The following is a 13,073-nucleotide window of genomic DNA, read 5'->3' as shown; positions in this document are numbered from 1 at the left end:
GAGTAATGTTGGATTTTACCTGCCCAGTGGCAGTTGAGCTGACAGATTGCCCCTCCAGGTTGTGATATGTTACTTGTGCGTTGAGTGTTCCCTCTCCAGCTTCTCTGAGACTACTGTGGTACATCGGGAACTGATTCCAGTCAACTGTCACCTTAAAAAGAAAAATGTAAAGAAAGAAGAAATATTACATCTTTGAAGCATCCCCTTTCTTATTAAGTTGATCACATCACACAGAATATGAGTTGAAGCAATTATAAATACGACTTTAGACAATTCTGGGAAAATGTCTTATCAGAAATGTAATATCATTTCTTCTATTTTGGCACAAATCATGTAAACAGAAAATGAATGAACGATGGCTTATTACATGTAACTAACCTTAGTTAGTACATTATAATCACCAGATATAACGTTAGGCCAAAACTAGTACTGTAATTATGGATAGATAATATCATATGATCTCTTTTTAACATACCGAGGTTGCTTGTATGTCTAACATGGTTGATCGAAATCCTTCTTGGTAAGGCACAATAAAAGGATAAGTGCCATCAGCTGTAGCCTAGAAAAAACACAATGAAACTACATTTAATTCATATCTAAAAAGATTCATTCAAGATTGTGTAGTCCTTACAAAATCACATATCGTACAATCATGTTTTTTTGTATAACATTTTGTGCCTTAACTGTTCACATTGGCACAGGAGCCTAAAATATGCAGTACCTTGCTTTCATTGTAATTCATTTCGTCTTGATGGGGTGTAGGCAAAGTGACTTACTAAATTTCATGTTTTCTAACATCTAACTTTATTGCTTTAACATGTTATTGTGTGACAGGAGGCCAAATCAAAGTCTTCCAATTCACCATATCAAGTACCATTACAAACACAAAACAAAATGACAACATAAATAGCTGCTTCGTTTGCGAAGAAGCTTGTTCGATCAGGTAAATTCCAGCATCTAATTCCACCAACTAGAGGAAACATCAGTAGCCGGCAAACCCGGTCGTCACATAAACTTGACCCTCAATATGGCCAAACTGACCGGTATATGAACAGTGCGTTACCATACATGATTCGCATTCTGAACACTTAAGAAATCTATGACTATATGTGTTACGAGAAGAAGCTTACCTTGTGGTATTGTCGTATTTTAACAAGTTTTTTTAAATTATTGCGGATGATTTTAAGCTAAGTAGTTGTTTTAAATGAAATGTAATGTGTCTCGCAATTCAGCCTCAAAGCTGCTAAGACAGTAAGAGATCATTGAACAAAAAACCAGTCTTATATAAAATGAAACTTGAAAGGCTAATAACATATTTTTCTAGACTCACTCTTGTGCCACGTGCCACATCCTCTCTGACACACAATCTTTGCGTAGATGAAAAAAGGTTCTGGACATCCCTGCATAGTACAGTTCCTATGAAGAAACAGCAAGAACTTTAAACACATGGCAGATACCAGATAAAAGCTATTTGCCATTCTCACCAAAAAATGTAGTCACTGTATAGGAAATTATAATTATCAGGATGAAGCCCTTTGAAATTTGCATCTTACATGTAATATACTGAAAAACTGTACTGTAGTTATACATTGTAATAGCATTTCAGACGGTTACTAGAAAAAATCCCAAACTCCAAATCCAATTACTTACTGGATGACTGTTCACTCCTTTCCCTTTTTGCATTGTTGGCCGGTGATTGTCCACAGACAATCTCTTGTACTCCCAAACAGAACATGTACAATATCAATCCCCCAGTTGGCCCAAATGCAGAAAATACATGCAGGCAAGACCTGACCATTTTCAGGCAACTTCCAGAGCAGCGGGGAACCAAGTGTTCTCAAGGGTAGTAACCATGACGTGACTAAGACCTGATTTACACTGAGGCTTTAGAGTTGTCTCAGCTAGATCACATTTATAGTTGTTACTCAGGGTGTGGGGGCAAGTGGTTGACAAGTAACGTGGGCAGAAAGAAGACAAAACAACTTGTCTAATCTAATTGGCTGCCTGGCCACTGTTTCTTAGCTTGTGCAAATAAATAAAGTGTTTTATTGAGTGTTTATTGACATTTTTGTCCCACAGGAAGACCATGAAATGAAGCTGAAATGTAAACAGTTTAGAGTTTCCTTTGAAGTATGAAGTCCTAATTAGTCATTGATAAAGCATGGCCTCTCCCATTAAAGAGATTATATGGTTGTTGTATTTCTTGCTTTTATGACGACTATTACCGGCATTATCAGCTCAGAGGTTAATGAGTCAAGCTGTCAATCATAAAAACTGGGTAGGGCATTTGTCAAGTAGACCTACATGTTACTGTACATACAATAAGCACACTCCAACATAACAATGATACAAATGATGGGCAAATAGTAGTGGATAACCTCAAGTCAACTGTACACACTCAAAGGACGCTGTAGCTGCATAGTTCCCATTTACAACTTTATTCAAGCCCACACCCAAACTTAAGTTTCGCTTTGTGTGTGGCTACAAATGATTTTGCAGTCTACAAGTTGCATTTCTATACTTTGATAACTTTGTGAATTTTCCTCTTTTCAGACACACCTGTAAGCCAACTCATGTTAAACGCGTGGCCACTTCAGCAATGATAACAAATCAAAGCAATTGAAGTACAAACCTTCTGGGAGCACAGACACAGTGCTGTCCTCAGACTCCATCTCACCACCTGAACTTGTCACCTTACACTTGACCTTGTGAACACCACTTACGCCTTCATACCTGCAAACGGATGTCAATATCAAGTAATAACATTCTGTTTCTAACACTCATATGCAACAATAGGCTAAGAGTAATTTAGCTCAGGATCTATTTTAAGGTATGCATAGATATGTACTTATCATTAAGTATCCTTTACTATCAATCTGAGTTCTGCAAATAGAATCAGAGCCATTGATTTTTAGTACCAACCTGAAGACAGCACCTCTCTGGTTAGGTACAACTGTTCCATCCACCGTCCACAGGTAGTTGTAATCACTGGGAAACCCTGTTGCGTCACATGTGATGGTGACAGTCTCCCCTACAATCACCTCAGCTTCCGAGGGGCCTATGATGACCTCAGGGGGAACTATATGAAAAAAAAAGAGAGATTTATACTCAAAGTGGTTATCAAACTTTGCTCCAAAGCTACCGATTGAATATTTATAAGATATTCTAATTTCTTATGCTATAGGTTATTCTTGCCTAGTTTCTAAATATCCTTGAATAAAAATCATTGACAACTTTGTAAAACTCAGGTCCCTTACCAAAACATGTGGAGTAATGTCGGGTGACAAAGTCAGCCCCCACACACTGGTTACCATCAGGCACAGCTCTCCTTGCAACTAGCCAGTCATTGTACCTGCAAGGATATTTATGATACCATTATTACCATCAAATCAACCCAGACTGGTATTCAAAGCTGAACTGTAAATGTCTTTATGTCATGCTTGCCCGCAAACAACTGCAGTCTCTAGCTCTACCATTGATATTTCTTGGGTCTCTATTCTTAAAGCTTTAAAGCTTAAAACAATCTTCCATAGAATGTATTCCCACGGGAATCCCCCAGGATTTGTCGAACTTGGCAGACTTTCTTGATTAAACATAATTTGTGTACCGCCATCTATAATTCTCTTCCATAGACAAAGAAAAGGGAATTACAAAAAAATACTATGTACTATATTTTGATAAGAAAAAAGGTAACCTTCGCTGACAAGTTGTCACATTTCCCTCTTGAATTGGAAGTTCCGTTGGTCCCATTGTGGGTCCAAATCCTTCATAATCATAATCATCATAATAATCGTAGTCATCATCACAAGGCTGCAAACTGTAGGCTCTTAACTGAAACTCTGGGAAGGCACCAACATCACGTAATTGGCAAACCGTTGGCTTGTCAGGTCCCTCTTCTGCAACTTTGATTAGTAACATGTTACCAGGTATAACGTCCACTGGTTCTATTGTTATGTTTGCGGAAACTTCGTAACCGTTTGGGACTATTGCCAGCACATTCCGGTAGACCCTTTGGTGGATGATCTCTTCCTGCACTTGTGGATTGTTTAATTCTTGGCGCTTGATACGTTTTAATGGATTGTCCGTGTCCAATTTAACATGATTGTCTATTGTTTTTGTTTCTGTGTCATGGCGTCTTCGGCGCGCTGGGACCTCCATCACAGGTTTTATCATACCTTGCATTATCGTGATATTCAGGTTTACCAGACTTGCTGATTCCCCAGGTCGAACCCACGGTAGATTTCCCTCGGCGCGCAGCGTTAACTGAATCTGGTCGATGGTTACGGTTCCATTCCAAAATGGGACCAAAATCTGTCCACACCCTTGCTGTGGGACAGCAGCCGTTGTTGCACATTCTCTCAAAAGTCTAGTATGTTCTTTCTGGTACCGCTCACAAGCTTGTCCTGTAAAATTGCATGAAATATAGATGTTAATTGGTTATACCACAGAGTCTTACATTTTCACACAGCCATATAGCAACAATTAAGCTTGAATATATTACTTAATGTTCAAGACGGTATGATAAGAAAGATATTTGAACACAGCATCTGTAGCTTTTTATTGTTAGATTTTTCAAATGGTTCTGGATCCATGTTACTAATATGACAACTGTTCTCTACATTGTACATGGAGTGAATACAGCAATATACGAATTAGATGAATAGAAATTGTTATGCAACAAAAATGTGGCAGAAATTACTTACCCTGCAGTTCCAAGGTGGCATTTGCTCTGACAGTTCTATTGAAGAACTCTTTCTCCTCAGCAACACAAACATATCTGGTTATAGAGAAAAACAAAATGTGAATTTCAAATTAAGCATAACTCTGACACTAATAACCTGAATGAACTGATTAACTAGTTTATAATCAACCGCCCTTCAATGTGACACTCCAACATTGCAGGCACATAGCGGCTCATTACATTACAGCAAACAACTTGTCACACCTGAACAATTCTAACTCAAGAAGACGACATATTTGCTGATGACAGGTTCAATTTCGCAAGACTTCCAGGGTAAAAAGCAATGGTAGCATCTAAGAGATTTTATCAGATTCTCTTTTTTCATAGTAATTGTGTATCAAATTAACAATCTCAAGGTATACTATAATACGGAATGGACCTTATCTATCAACTTACTTTCCTGTGTCAGAGTTAGACACAGAATCGAAGACGATGGTGTTTCCCTGGGAGTTTGTGAATAGGGTGTCTTTCCGCAGCCATCTGACAGAGGGCGCCGGGCTCCCTCCTGTGATACAAACCAGCCTGGCAGGCTCACCCAGCGAGCCCTCCACACGAGAGGTGATGTACCGAATACTGGGGTGAACTACGGAAACAACACAATAGAAGTAACCATACAGTACAAGAATCCTGTTTAAAGTGACCACCTGTTAAGATTCTATTAGTCCCCTGTGTGGTGTTCTGCAGGTTTGACTGTTACTGTTGCAAAAGGTGTAAAATTGCAAATGTTTGCATCATAAAAATCTACTGATGTTGAAGAGTCAACAGTCATTTTAGGAATCTCATGCAATCTTGTTTACAATATTAACAATTGAAGATGTAGTGTACTTTTAAGACTGCAGATGCTTCAATTTGGATGTTACACCAAGTTGAAGGCAGTTTCAAGTAAGATTATTTTGTTCAGTACAGGAATTACTGTGCTATTTGCCCTGAACATTTTGGCAAATCATTTTGGAGAGCACTCAAGCAGACTTGTTAAGTTATTGCACATTCCTTACCAAAGCAGTTCCGGTATTGCTCGAGGAACTGTCTGTCCAGTTGAGGGTCTTGACAAACTCCTGCACCTCCCTTTGCATTAAGTTCAGTCCTCCAGGCAAAGAAGGCTCTCAGGCATTGTCCATTAGAATCAAAAGACTCAGGCTCAAAGTTGCAGCTGATCTGATATTGCTGTGGTGTGGATACAGGTAATGAAATATTATATGAGCATATTATGTACATTTGGTTTAGGAAATCACTGGATCCTATATTGGGTACATTTCATGTTATTGAATAATTTGTGTTTATTGACTTTAGATTCCCTCTGAAAGTCTGTGAGAACTACAGTGTGTACAGACAACTGATGTTCAGTGGAAAACTTTCATAAGATACACATTTTACATCTGTGAAGCATATAGAACTATATTTTAACTAGAAATAAGAAAATAAGAATTTAATAATAATTGAAAATAGATAATAACTAGAAAGGCAACATTTGCGAGCAAATACAGCATGTTTAGCCATACTCCTCGCCATGCAAAAAATGGACTCTCCCAAAATAACAATGGACCATTCTAAAATACTTGCACTAAAAAAATGAATCACCCCAGTCCAAAATTGAGTCTTCCAGTAGCACCTCAACACAATATGGACCAGTCCACAACCATATCCACTTATTGATTAACAAATACACTTCTGCTAACAAATGGACTTTTTCATAATCATTCCAGCTCAAAATTGAAAGAAATAATTAAAGAATCCTCCCCTTGCAAGAATGGGATATTCCGTGCCATTTCCATGTAAACCAGTCGAAAAATATCCGCTGAAAATTACGCTCTTGCGCATAATCAACCCAGTTCAGAATTGAATTAAAAAAGATCAACCCCAGGGAAGAATGAAGTTTTCCATAGTATACATATGAAGATTTGACAGGAGAAGAAGGAAATGACCAAAAACAACATATTTCAGCGATAGTATGGGTGAAATATAAAAATGTGACACCCCTTTGTTTGAATGTACTTTGGGTTGAAAATAACGAAACGAAAAAATTCTTTGTTTAAAAAATCGTTTTGAAAGGCTGTATGCCAAACATTTGAATGAGGGCCTGTGTACATGACCAAGGCAGACACATACCAGATTTCACATTATTTTGGTTTAATACATAGGAACTGGAGATGTGTATCTTTGTTAAAAAAAGAGTGAACAAAGCCATGTAATCACATGTCCTAGGAATTCCCATACCATATTTGGCATGAATACTAGCACACCTGCGCCAGGAATGCAAGATAATTAGATTAACCCAATTGACCAATCAGGTGGTCGCAAGGCTCACAGGCATGCAAGGCCAGGTGCAAGGCACTTGGGGTCAATGACCTTTAGGTCATATGTAGTATTGAAAGTGACAGAAGTGGCAAATATTGTCAAGAAAGCCCAAAATAAATCGTTTTGAATATATGTATGCCAAAAATGGGAATGTAGTCCTTTAAATATTTGTTCAAGCCACATATACAGCAAATTTCAGGTCATTCGGTTGAAATACCAGGGCGCAGGAGGCCAAGATATGCTAAAAATAGCCTAAAAACCTCAATAAAATCACTTTCAAGGTCAATATCAAAAAAAAGGAAAAAAACGCACATTGGTTTTTGCCTACATTACCTCTGTACCAAATTTCAGGTCATTTGGTCAAAAAATGACAGAGATGAATCGATTTGAAGATTTGACAGGAGGAGAAGAAGAAGAAGAAGAAACATGAGTAAAAACAATATGTTTAGCCATACTAGGTATGGCTAAACATAATAATAATTCAATGATAAATAATATTCTATAAATAAAGTGTTTTTTCTCATTTTTTTCCATTTCTTTTTAGAACTTCACTGTGTCACTCCCTATGTAGTATCCCATACTGTACTTGTCAAAGTAATCAACAAAAGTCCACTATCAGTAGTGATTATATCAAATCATTATATGGTACATGTATGACTTCAAGTAGCTAACAAAACTAACAATCCAAAAAGGAAAAGGATTTATTCAGAAATGATTGTGCTTGTTTCGACAAGTACACTAAGCAATGGACCACATCCAGTGTCCGAAGGACTGCAACCTTTTCCAGTATTGTGCAACTTACTCGGGTGAATGACAGCGGCTGGTATTCGAACTCTCAACCTCTCGGTCACGAGGCAGAGTTGCTCACCCCTAGACCATGTATGCATGTATCATGAAAATTGAAAACCAACCTTAAGGTTCAGTCCTACACATGATGAACACGGTTGGTTTAGAGGCTGTCTGTCATTCTCCAGACGCAAAGTGATGTTCAAGACTTGACTTTCCCTCACTGTCAATGGTCTGATGAACTCAAGTTGAATCAGCCCATTTGGAATATCGCTAGGTTGTCTGGGCACCTTGAATAAGAAAAACAAGCCCATTCTTCATGAAAGTCATAAACAGGAATATCATGATGTAAAGAGTTTTCCTTTTTTCAATGTTCAAAAAGGTGCCCTCTTTGTACAGTTGATTGCTGTGTTCTCTATCATAATTCTATCAATGTTCGTTACTAGATATATGTAACACATAAACTGGCCAACAAGCAAAAACAATAACCACTTTTCCACAGTCCCTTGAGTAACTGTTGGAAACTGTAACTATCCTAAAACAGAGATGAATATGTATTATATATCAATTCCTTTGACAATAAAGCTGTGCAAAAGGATGACAATTGGAAAATCTCGACTGACTTTTAAAAATGATTGTCAACTTTAACAAAGGTTTTGTTAAATTTAAATTCCATCTACTGTGACCACACTCCTTACCTGGCCAGTAACAGCTGAGCTGACAGTTTCCCCATCCAGCATGTATGCTACTCGTGCCTCCAGGTTCTGTGGTCCCAGCTCTAGAAGAAGTCCATGGTATAAAGTAAACTGATTCCAGTTAACCACAACCTGTATGATTTAAAAGATTGTGTTTAAATGGATTGGTAAAATAAATGAATTGAATTAAATTAAGCTCAGTCCAAACAAAATACTACTATAATTACAGACAAATGATACTGTAAATGCAGAAATGTTTGCAGTGGTTTTATGTTTGCGGTTTTCGCAGTGAACTTTTAGCGCGAACTTAAAACCACCGCAAAACTTTATACCCCACCTATGACTGTAGCGCTACTATTGTTTCAAATGCGAACCTTAAACCACTGCGAACAGTCTATTTTCTCCCCACTGCGAAATAAAAACCGCACGAACTTAAATGCATTTACAGTAATCCCTTACCGAGAAGGCTTGTATTTCAGTGTTCAGTGTTTGTCGCGGCACTGTGACACGGTAAGTGCCATCTTGTGCTGGCTGGAAAAATGTGAAAAGTCGCCATTAATGATATCCACTTCATGATAAACATTTTAAACTTTCATTTAAAGTTAACAAAAACCATCAGCAATTTCTGGATATCGATGATTATTATAAAATTCTCCTTCTAAATGATCAAAACAACACTCTGTTTTTGTTCCCTTTCTATCATTTTGAAAATTGAGAAATAACAATTGCCATTTATCTTTTACTGACTGCTGTTGTTTCAAACCATGTACAATGTATCATCACTCACCTGATTTGCATATTGCAAACTCTCCCTAACACACGACCTTTCCATTGATTGGAAGAGATTCTGGAGCTTCGCGCATGTTGGATTTTCTACAGAAAAACAACAGGAAAAAACGGATTCTGAAACTTCTTGTTATGTCAACTTGCATTGAGATGTTACGTTTTGATGTAGCCCAAATTAAGGTTACCTGAAAAACACCTGGTCAGTATGACCTGATGCTTTACCCTCCCTGTAAAGTGTATAAAATGAAAGTGATTGAGCAAGTGAAAGTGATTGACTTGATGACAAGGCAAAACAAGCTGTGTTTCCAAACATCACGGATTTGTCAGCTGACAATGTCTATCATATGCCTAAACTTGGCATACAAAACAGCTATCACAGATATCAGGAAATACTAAGTCTTAAAAAGGTTTAGAAATACAAACATTGATGACAATGTATGTTCTGCCAAAGAGTGCGTCCTGTCTGAGGGGGTGAAGTCTGCTATCTCTGACTGCCTTGTTGAGTTAGGTGTCAGATCAGTCTTAATATTTACATTGTACCTAATGGGGCCTGAAGACTGCATACTAAATCTTGAGGAGGAAAAGCAAAAACTATAGTTCACATGTAGTAATTTTGTGCAGGAAGATTTATGTTAGTTGACTGTAAGAGGGAACATTATACTTTTCAATTACATTGAGTTAAGACTATTGTTATTCAGTTTTAAAAGTTCAGGGAAGGAAAATTTGATTGTCAGGAACAAATTGATCGATTTGGAGATCATTATAGGGAAAGAGGTGATGTGACAAGTAACAATAATAGGAAAAATTGATCAGCTGTCCTGTCTGACTAATGAATAACAAGCTGGTGAGATTTTTGTGTGTGTTAAAGTGAGGAAAACTGCATTAAGAAGCTTTCTATAACCATTTTGAGGGACCACTGTTCTGTATCACTGCCCCCATTCCAAGAGCTTTGGAATATTCAACAAATATTTGTTCTGGAATTTCACTACTCAAAGCAGTCGACCTTGCTTCCGGTTAACAAGTCGATGGACTGTATGATAATTTGTACTGCATATTAGAATTTGTAGAAGCCCCATAGCTGGTCCTGTCAACATAAACAACACAATTTTGGAATAGTATCCGTTTCGGGGGTTTGTCCATGTGTAGGTGGATAGTAGTGAAAGCTTTGTTTTCACATGTTTGATGACATGAAGATAGGGCGCTTTTCCACATTTCCCCACAATAAGTCTTTGAAATCCAACAGAAGTAAATTATATAAAGCATAATGTACACAATACCACTATGCGTACGCCGTTATGCACATGTATAATCCTTGCACAGAACCGGTTTCACCGCTTTTGACGCGACAGCCGCTATTCTACTAGTACCACGTCTAAAGTAGTTTGGGAAGGTATGAACAATTTTCCCACTGTTTTCGAAGGTTAACACCAAAATTCACAAAGGTGAGCAACCTATGACAAAACCACTTTGAACACAAATGTTTTAAGACCGACTTCAAGCACAGAAGTAAGGTGCGTCCATTGTGCGAGACACTGCGTTTTAAGTGACATGTCCTAAGGGAGAAAGGAGATAAACAAAGCTGTCTCGATATCTTCCCACGACCCTTTTGACATGAAAGTTCGCCTTTTTAAACAATACTAATTTGCTCCAAGCCACAGAATTAACTGGTGAGACTGAATATGCCTAAATTGTGTTACGTGGTCGAAAATTCCTTTATATACTGTTGAAATGACCAAGTAGGCCATAGGGAATCCACTATAATCTCATTGAAAGGACATTCATTGTCACCAGACCCAGTCGACGTCTCTAGAAAAAAAATGAATAGAAGATACCGCCGCGTCTAACGAAAACCTACCTGGCGTTGTCGGTGCCAGAGTGAGTCTCTGTCCATGAACGACCGTGTGCGATCCTAGGAGGGACGATCCCACAAAGAACAACAACGCAAACGCGATAACAATCGTCGTACAAGAACTGGCCATGTTGTCAGATCACTAATCCCCGACTAGAGCCCGAGGACTGAGTGAGTGTCCGACTCAGGTGAAGACGAGTAGCGAACTGTGAAGTCCCGGGGCCCCGAAACAGGCCGCCTTTAAGCTGTTCGTCTGAAATTCTCAAGCGTCACAATAGTTCGTCTACTAGCCTTGTGGCTGGTCCGAACTGGAGCCAGCTAGGTCCGAACTGGCGCAGGTTGTCGAGCGAGTTCATCGACCTCGGACACAGCTCACCCTACAGCCCTTATTTACTGTAAGCCCGGTTCAGTAATGGTGTCTTCAGTAACAAGTATGAAAAGAATGTTAAATACACCTTTTATCGAAATTCCCACGACAATGTAAGACGGTAGAAAGTACGCGAAGCAAGTGATAGTTTTACTCGACGATAAAGGAAATTTCTAGCAACAGTTTTCAAACATGTCCGATGTTCAGGTAGAACAATGACAAAACAAAACAAAGCAGAATTAAGTCGGCTTGCGGTGTACGTAGATAATTCATAAGTCAGGGCCGCACCCTCGGAGAATGTCAGACGGCTTTTGTGACGAGATCGCTATTTTTAGATTATCCGCCACACCCAGCATTCAACAGGTCCCTTGTTTGTAAAAGCCCCCCCTCAAAACACGCCGATACACACGTACACCATGTCGATATTATTCCTAACCTTTAACTTAAGTGACGTTATCTAAACAAAAAGCAAACACCTTAACGACGTTACTTCCTATGTTATTTGGAATATTATACACTATCTGAAAAGATCTAAACGTTTCATACTTATCACTGTCAGGCTAGATATGGCGTTATGATTCAGTCAGTATGGATAAGGACTTGAAAACGATAGATGATAATAGCGTCACGAGGCATCGATCATTAGCTAATGGTCTCCGATCCACTAATGCCCCAGGGAGTCGTAAGGATTACTCATAATCTACGTATCTGCCCCTGGTGACCAACAGAAAACCTTGCACCCAATAGTGTTACGTGTCAGCGGAGAAAGAACTCAACCTACTCATCATACATGCTTAGACGTAAACCACCACTCTTGTGTAGGTGCCAGTGGGATTGAACGCCTTTTCAGCTATGATCAGAGCTGGGAGAACAATGTCGTTCAGAAATAATATTTCGCATGACCGGATCAACTCTACGAACAATTTGTAATCAAGACGGATTGTATATGTACCATTCCTACACGTGTACATTAACTCGTGTCAATGACCTGTTATCTTTTTTCCATCCGTGACTAATCACCAAGGCCGATTTACACACAAGTTTTCTGAGTCCACTCGGGGCTGTGTGTGAGGAGCTTTGGGCTGCTCAAGTCTAGCTTTCTTACTTCTGAGAAGACGCTACTTGAGTGGCCTATGGTTCTCCTTGCACACTCCAAGTCGACTCAAAAACGCGTGTAAACCGATCCATCGTCCTGATCTATAAACGGCCAGGTGTGGCCGCATGAATGCCACTTCAATGAGGCCTTGAAGACTGGAACAAAGCCTTCTCAAATAACAAGTACGCTGGCGCCTCCGGCCATGTCACACTGTAAGCCCTCTCAGGGGACAAACATCAAAGCCTACGGATCGGGAATTATTTGTTTATCAACTCGGATTTCAGGGCCGAAGTCTTCCAAACTTCCAGAAAAAAAGTTGTGTCACCGCAAACTGGAAACACGTACATGTAGTGGCTACCAGACGCCCCGATATCGAGTTGAAAGAGTTCTAGAAATCGGCCAGAACTATACTTGGTATGGGGCGGTCTTCGCTTGCCTTGCAGAATAATTCGGTAGCC

General features: G+C 39.1%; 1 protein-coding gene across 3 annotated transcripts in view; it reads right to left on the bottom strand.

Moving 5' to 3' along the window:
* LOC136420707 (uncharacterized) overlaps window positions 1-13,073 on the bottom strand; it is a 31,581-nt gene that overhangs the window by 16,061 nt on the left and 2,447 nt on the right. For 2 of the 3 annotated variants that reach the window (XM_066407785.1, XM_066407787.1), the window contains exons 7-16: window positions 9,305-9,390; window positions 8,977-9,048; window positions 8,521-8,649; window positions 7,948-8,112; window positions 5,737-5,905; window positions 5,138-5,324; window positions 4,704-4,777; window positions 3,695-4,403; window positions 3,258-3,352; window positions 2,923-3,079 (exon numbers count right to left, since the gene is read on the bottom strand). In XM_066407785.1, coding sequence (XP_066263882.1) covers window positions 2,923-3,079; window positions 3,258-3,352; window positions 3,695-4,403; window positions 4,704-4,777; window positions 5,138-5,324; window positions 5,737-5,905; window positions 7,948-8,112; window positions 8,521-8,649; window positions 8,977-9,048; window positions 9,305-9,390 — 1,843 coding nt within the window. Of the gene's footprint in view, window positions 1-2,922; window positions 3,080-3,257; window positions 3,353-3,694; window positions 4,404-4,703; window positions 4,778-5,137; window positions 5,325-5,736; window positions 5,906-7,947; window positions 8,113-8,520; window positions 8,650-8,976; window positions 9,049-9,304; window positions 9,391-11,158; window positions 11,535-13,073 lie in introns of those variants that run through there. The other variant, XM_066407788.1, reaches the window with a different exon arrangement.

Source organism: Branchiostoma lanceolatum, chromosome 15 (assembly GCF_035083965.1).
Source record: "Branchiostoma lanceolatum isolate klBraLanc5 chromosome 15, klBraLanc5.hap2, whole genome shotgun sequence".
Classification (NCBI taxonomy): Eukaryota; Metazoa; Chordata; class Leptocardii; order Amphioxiformes; family Branchiostomatidae; genus Branchiostoma; species Branchiostoma lanceolatum.
The sequence above is the reverse complement of the archived record's forward strand: the minus strand, read 5'-3'. Positions and strand labels throughout refer to the sequence as shown.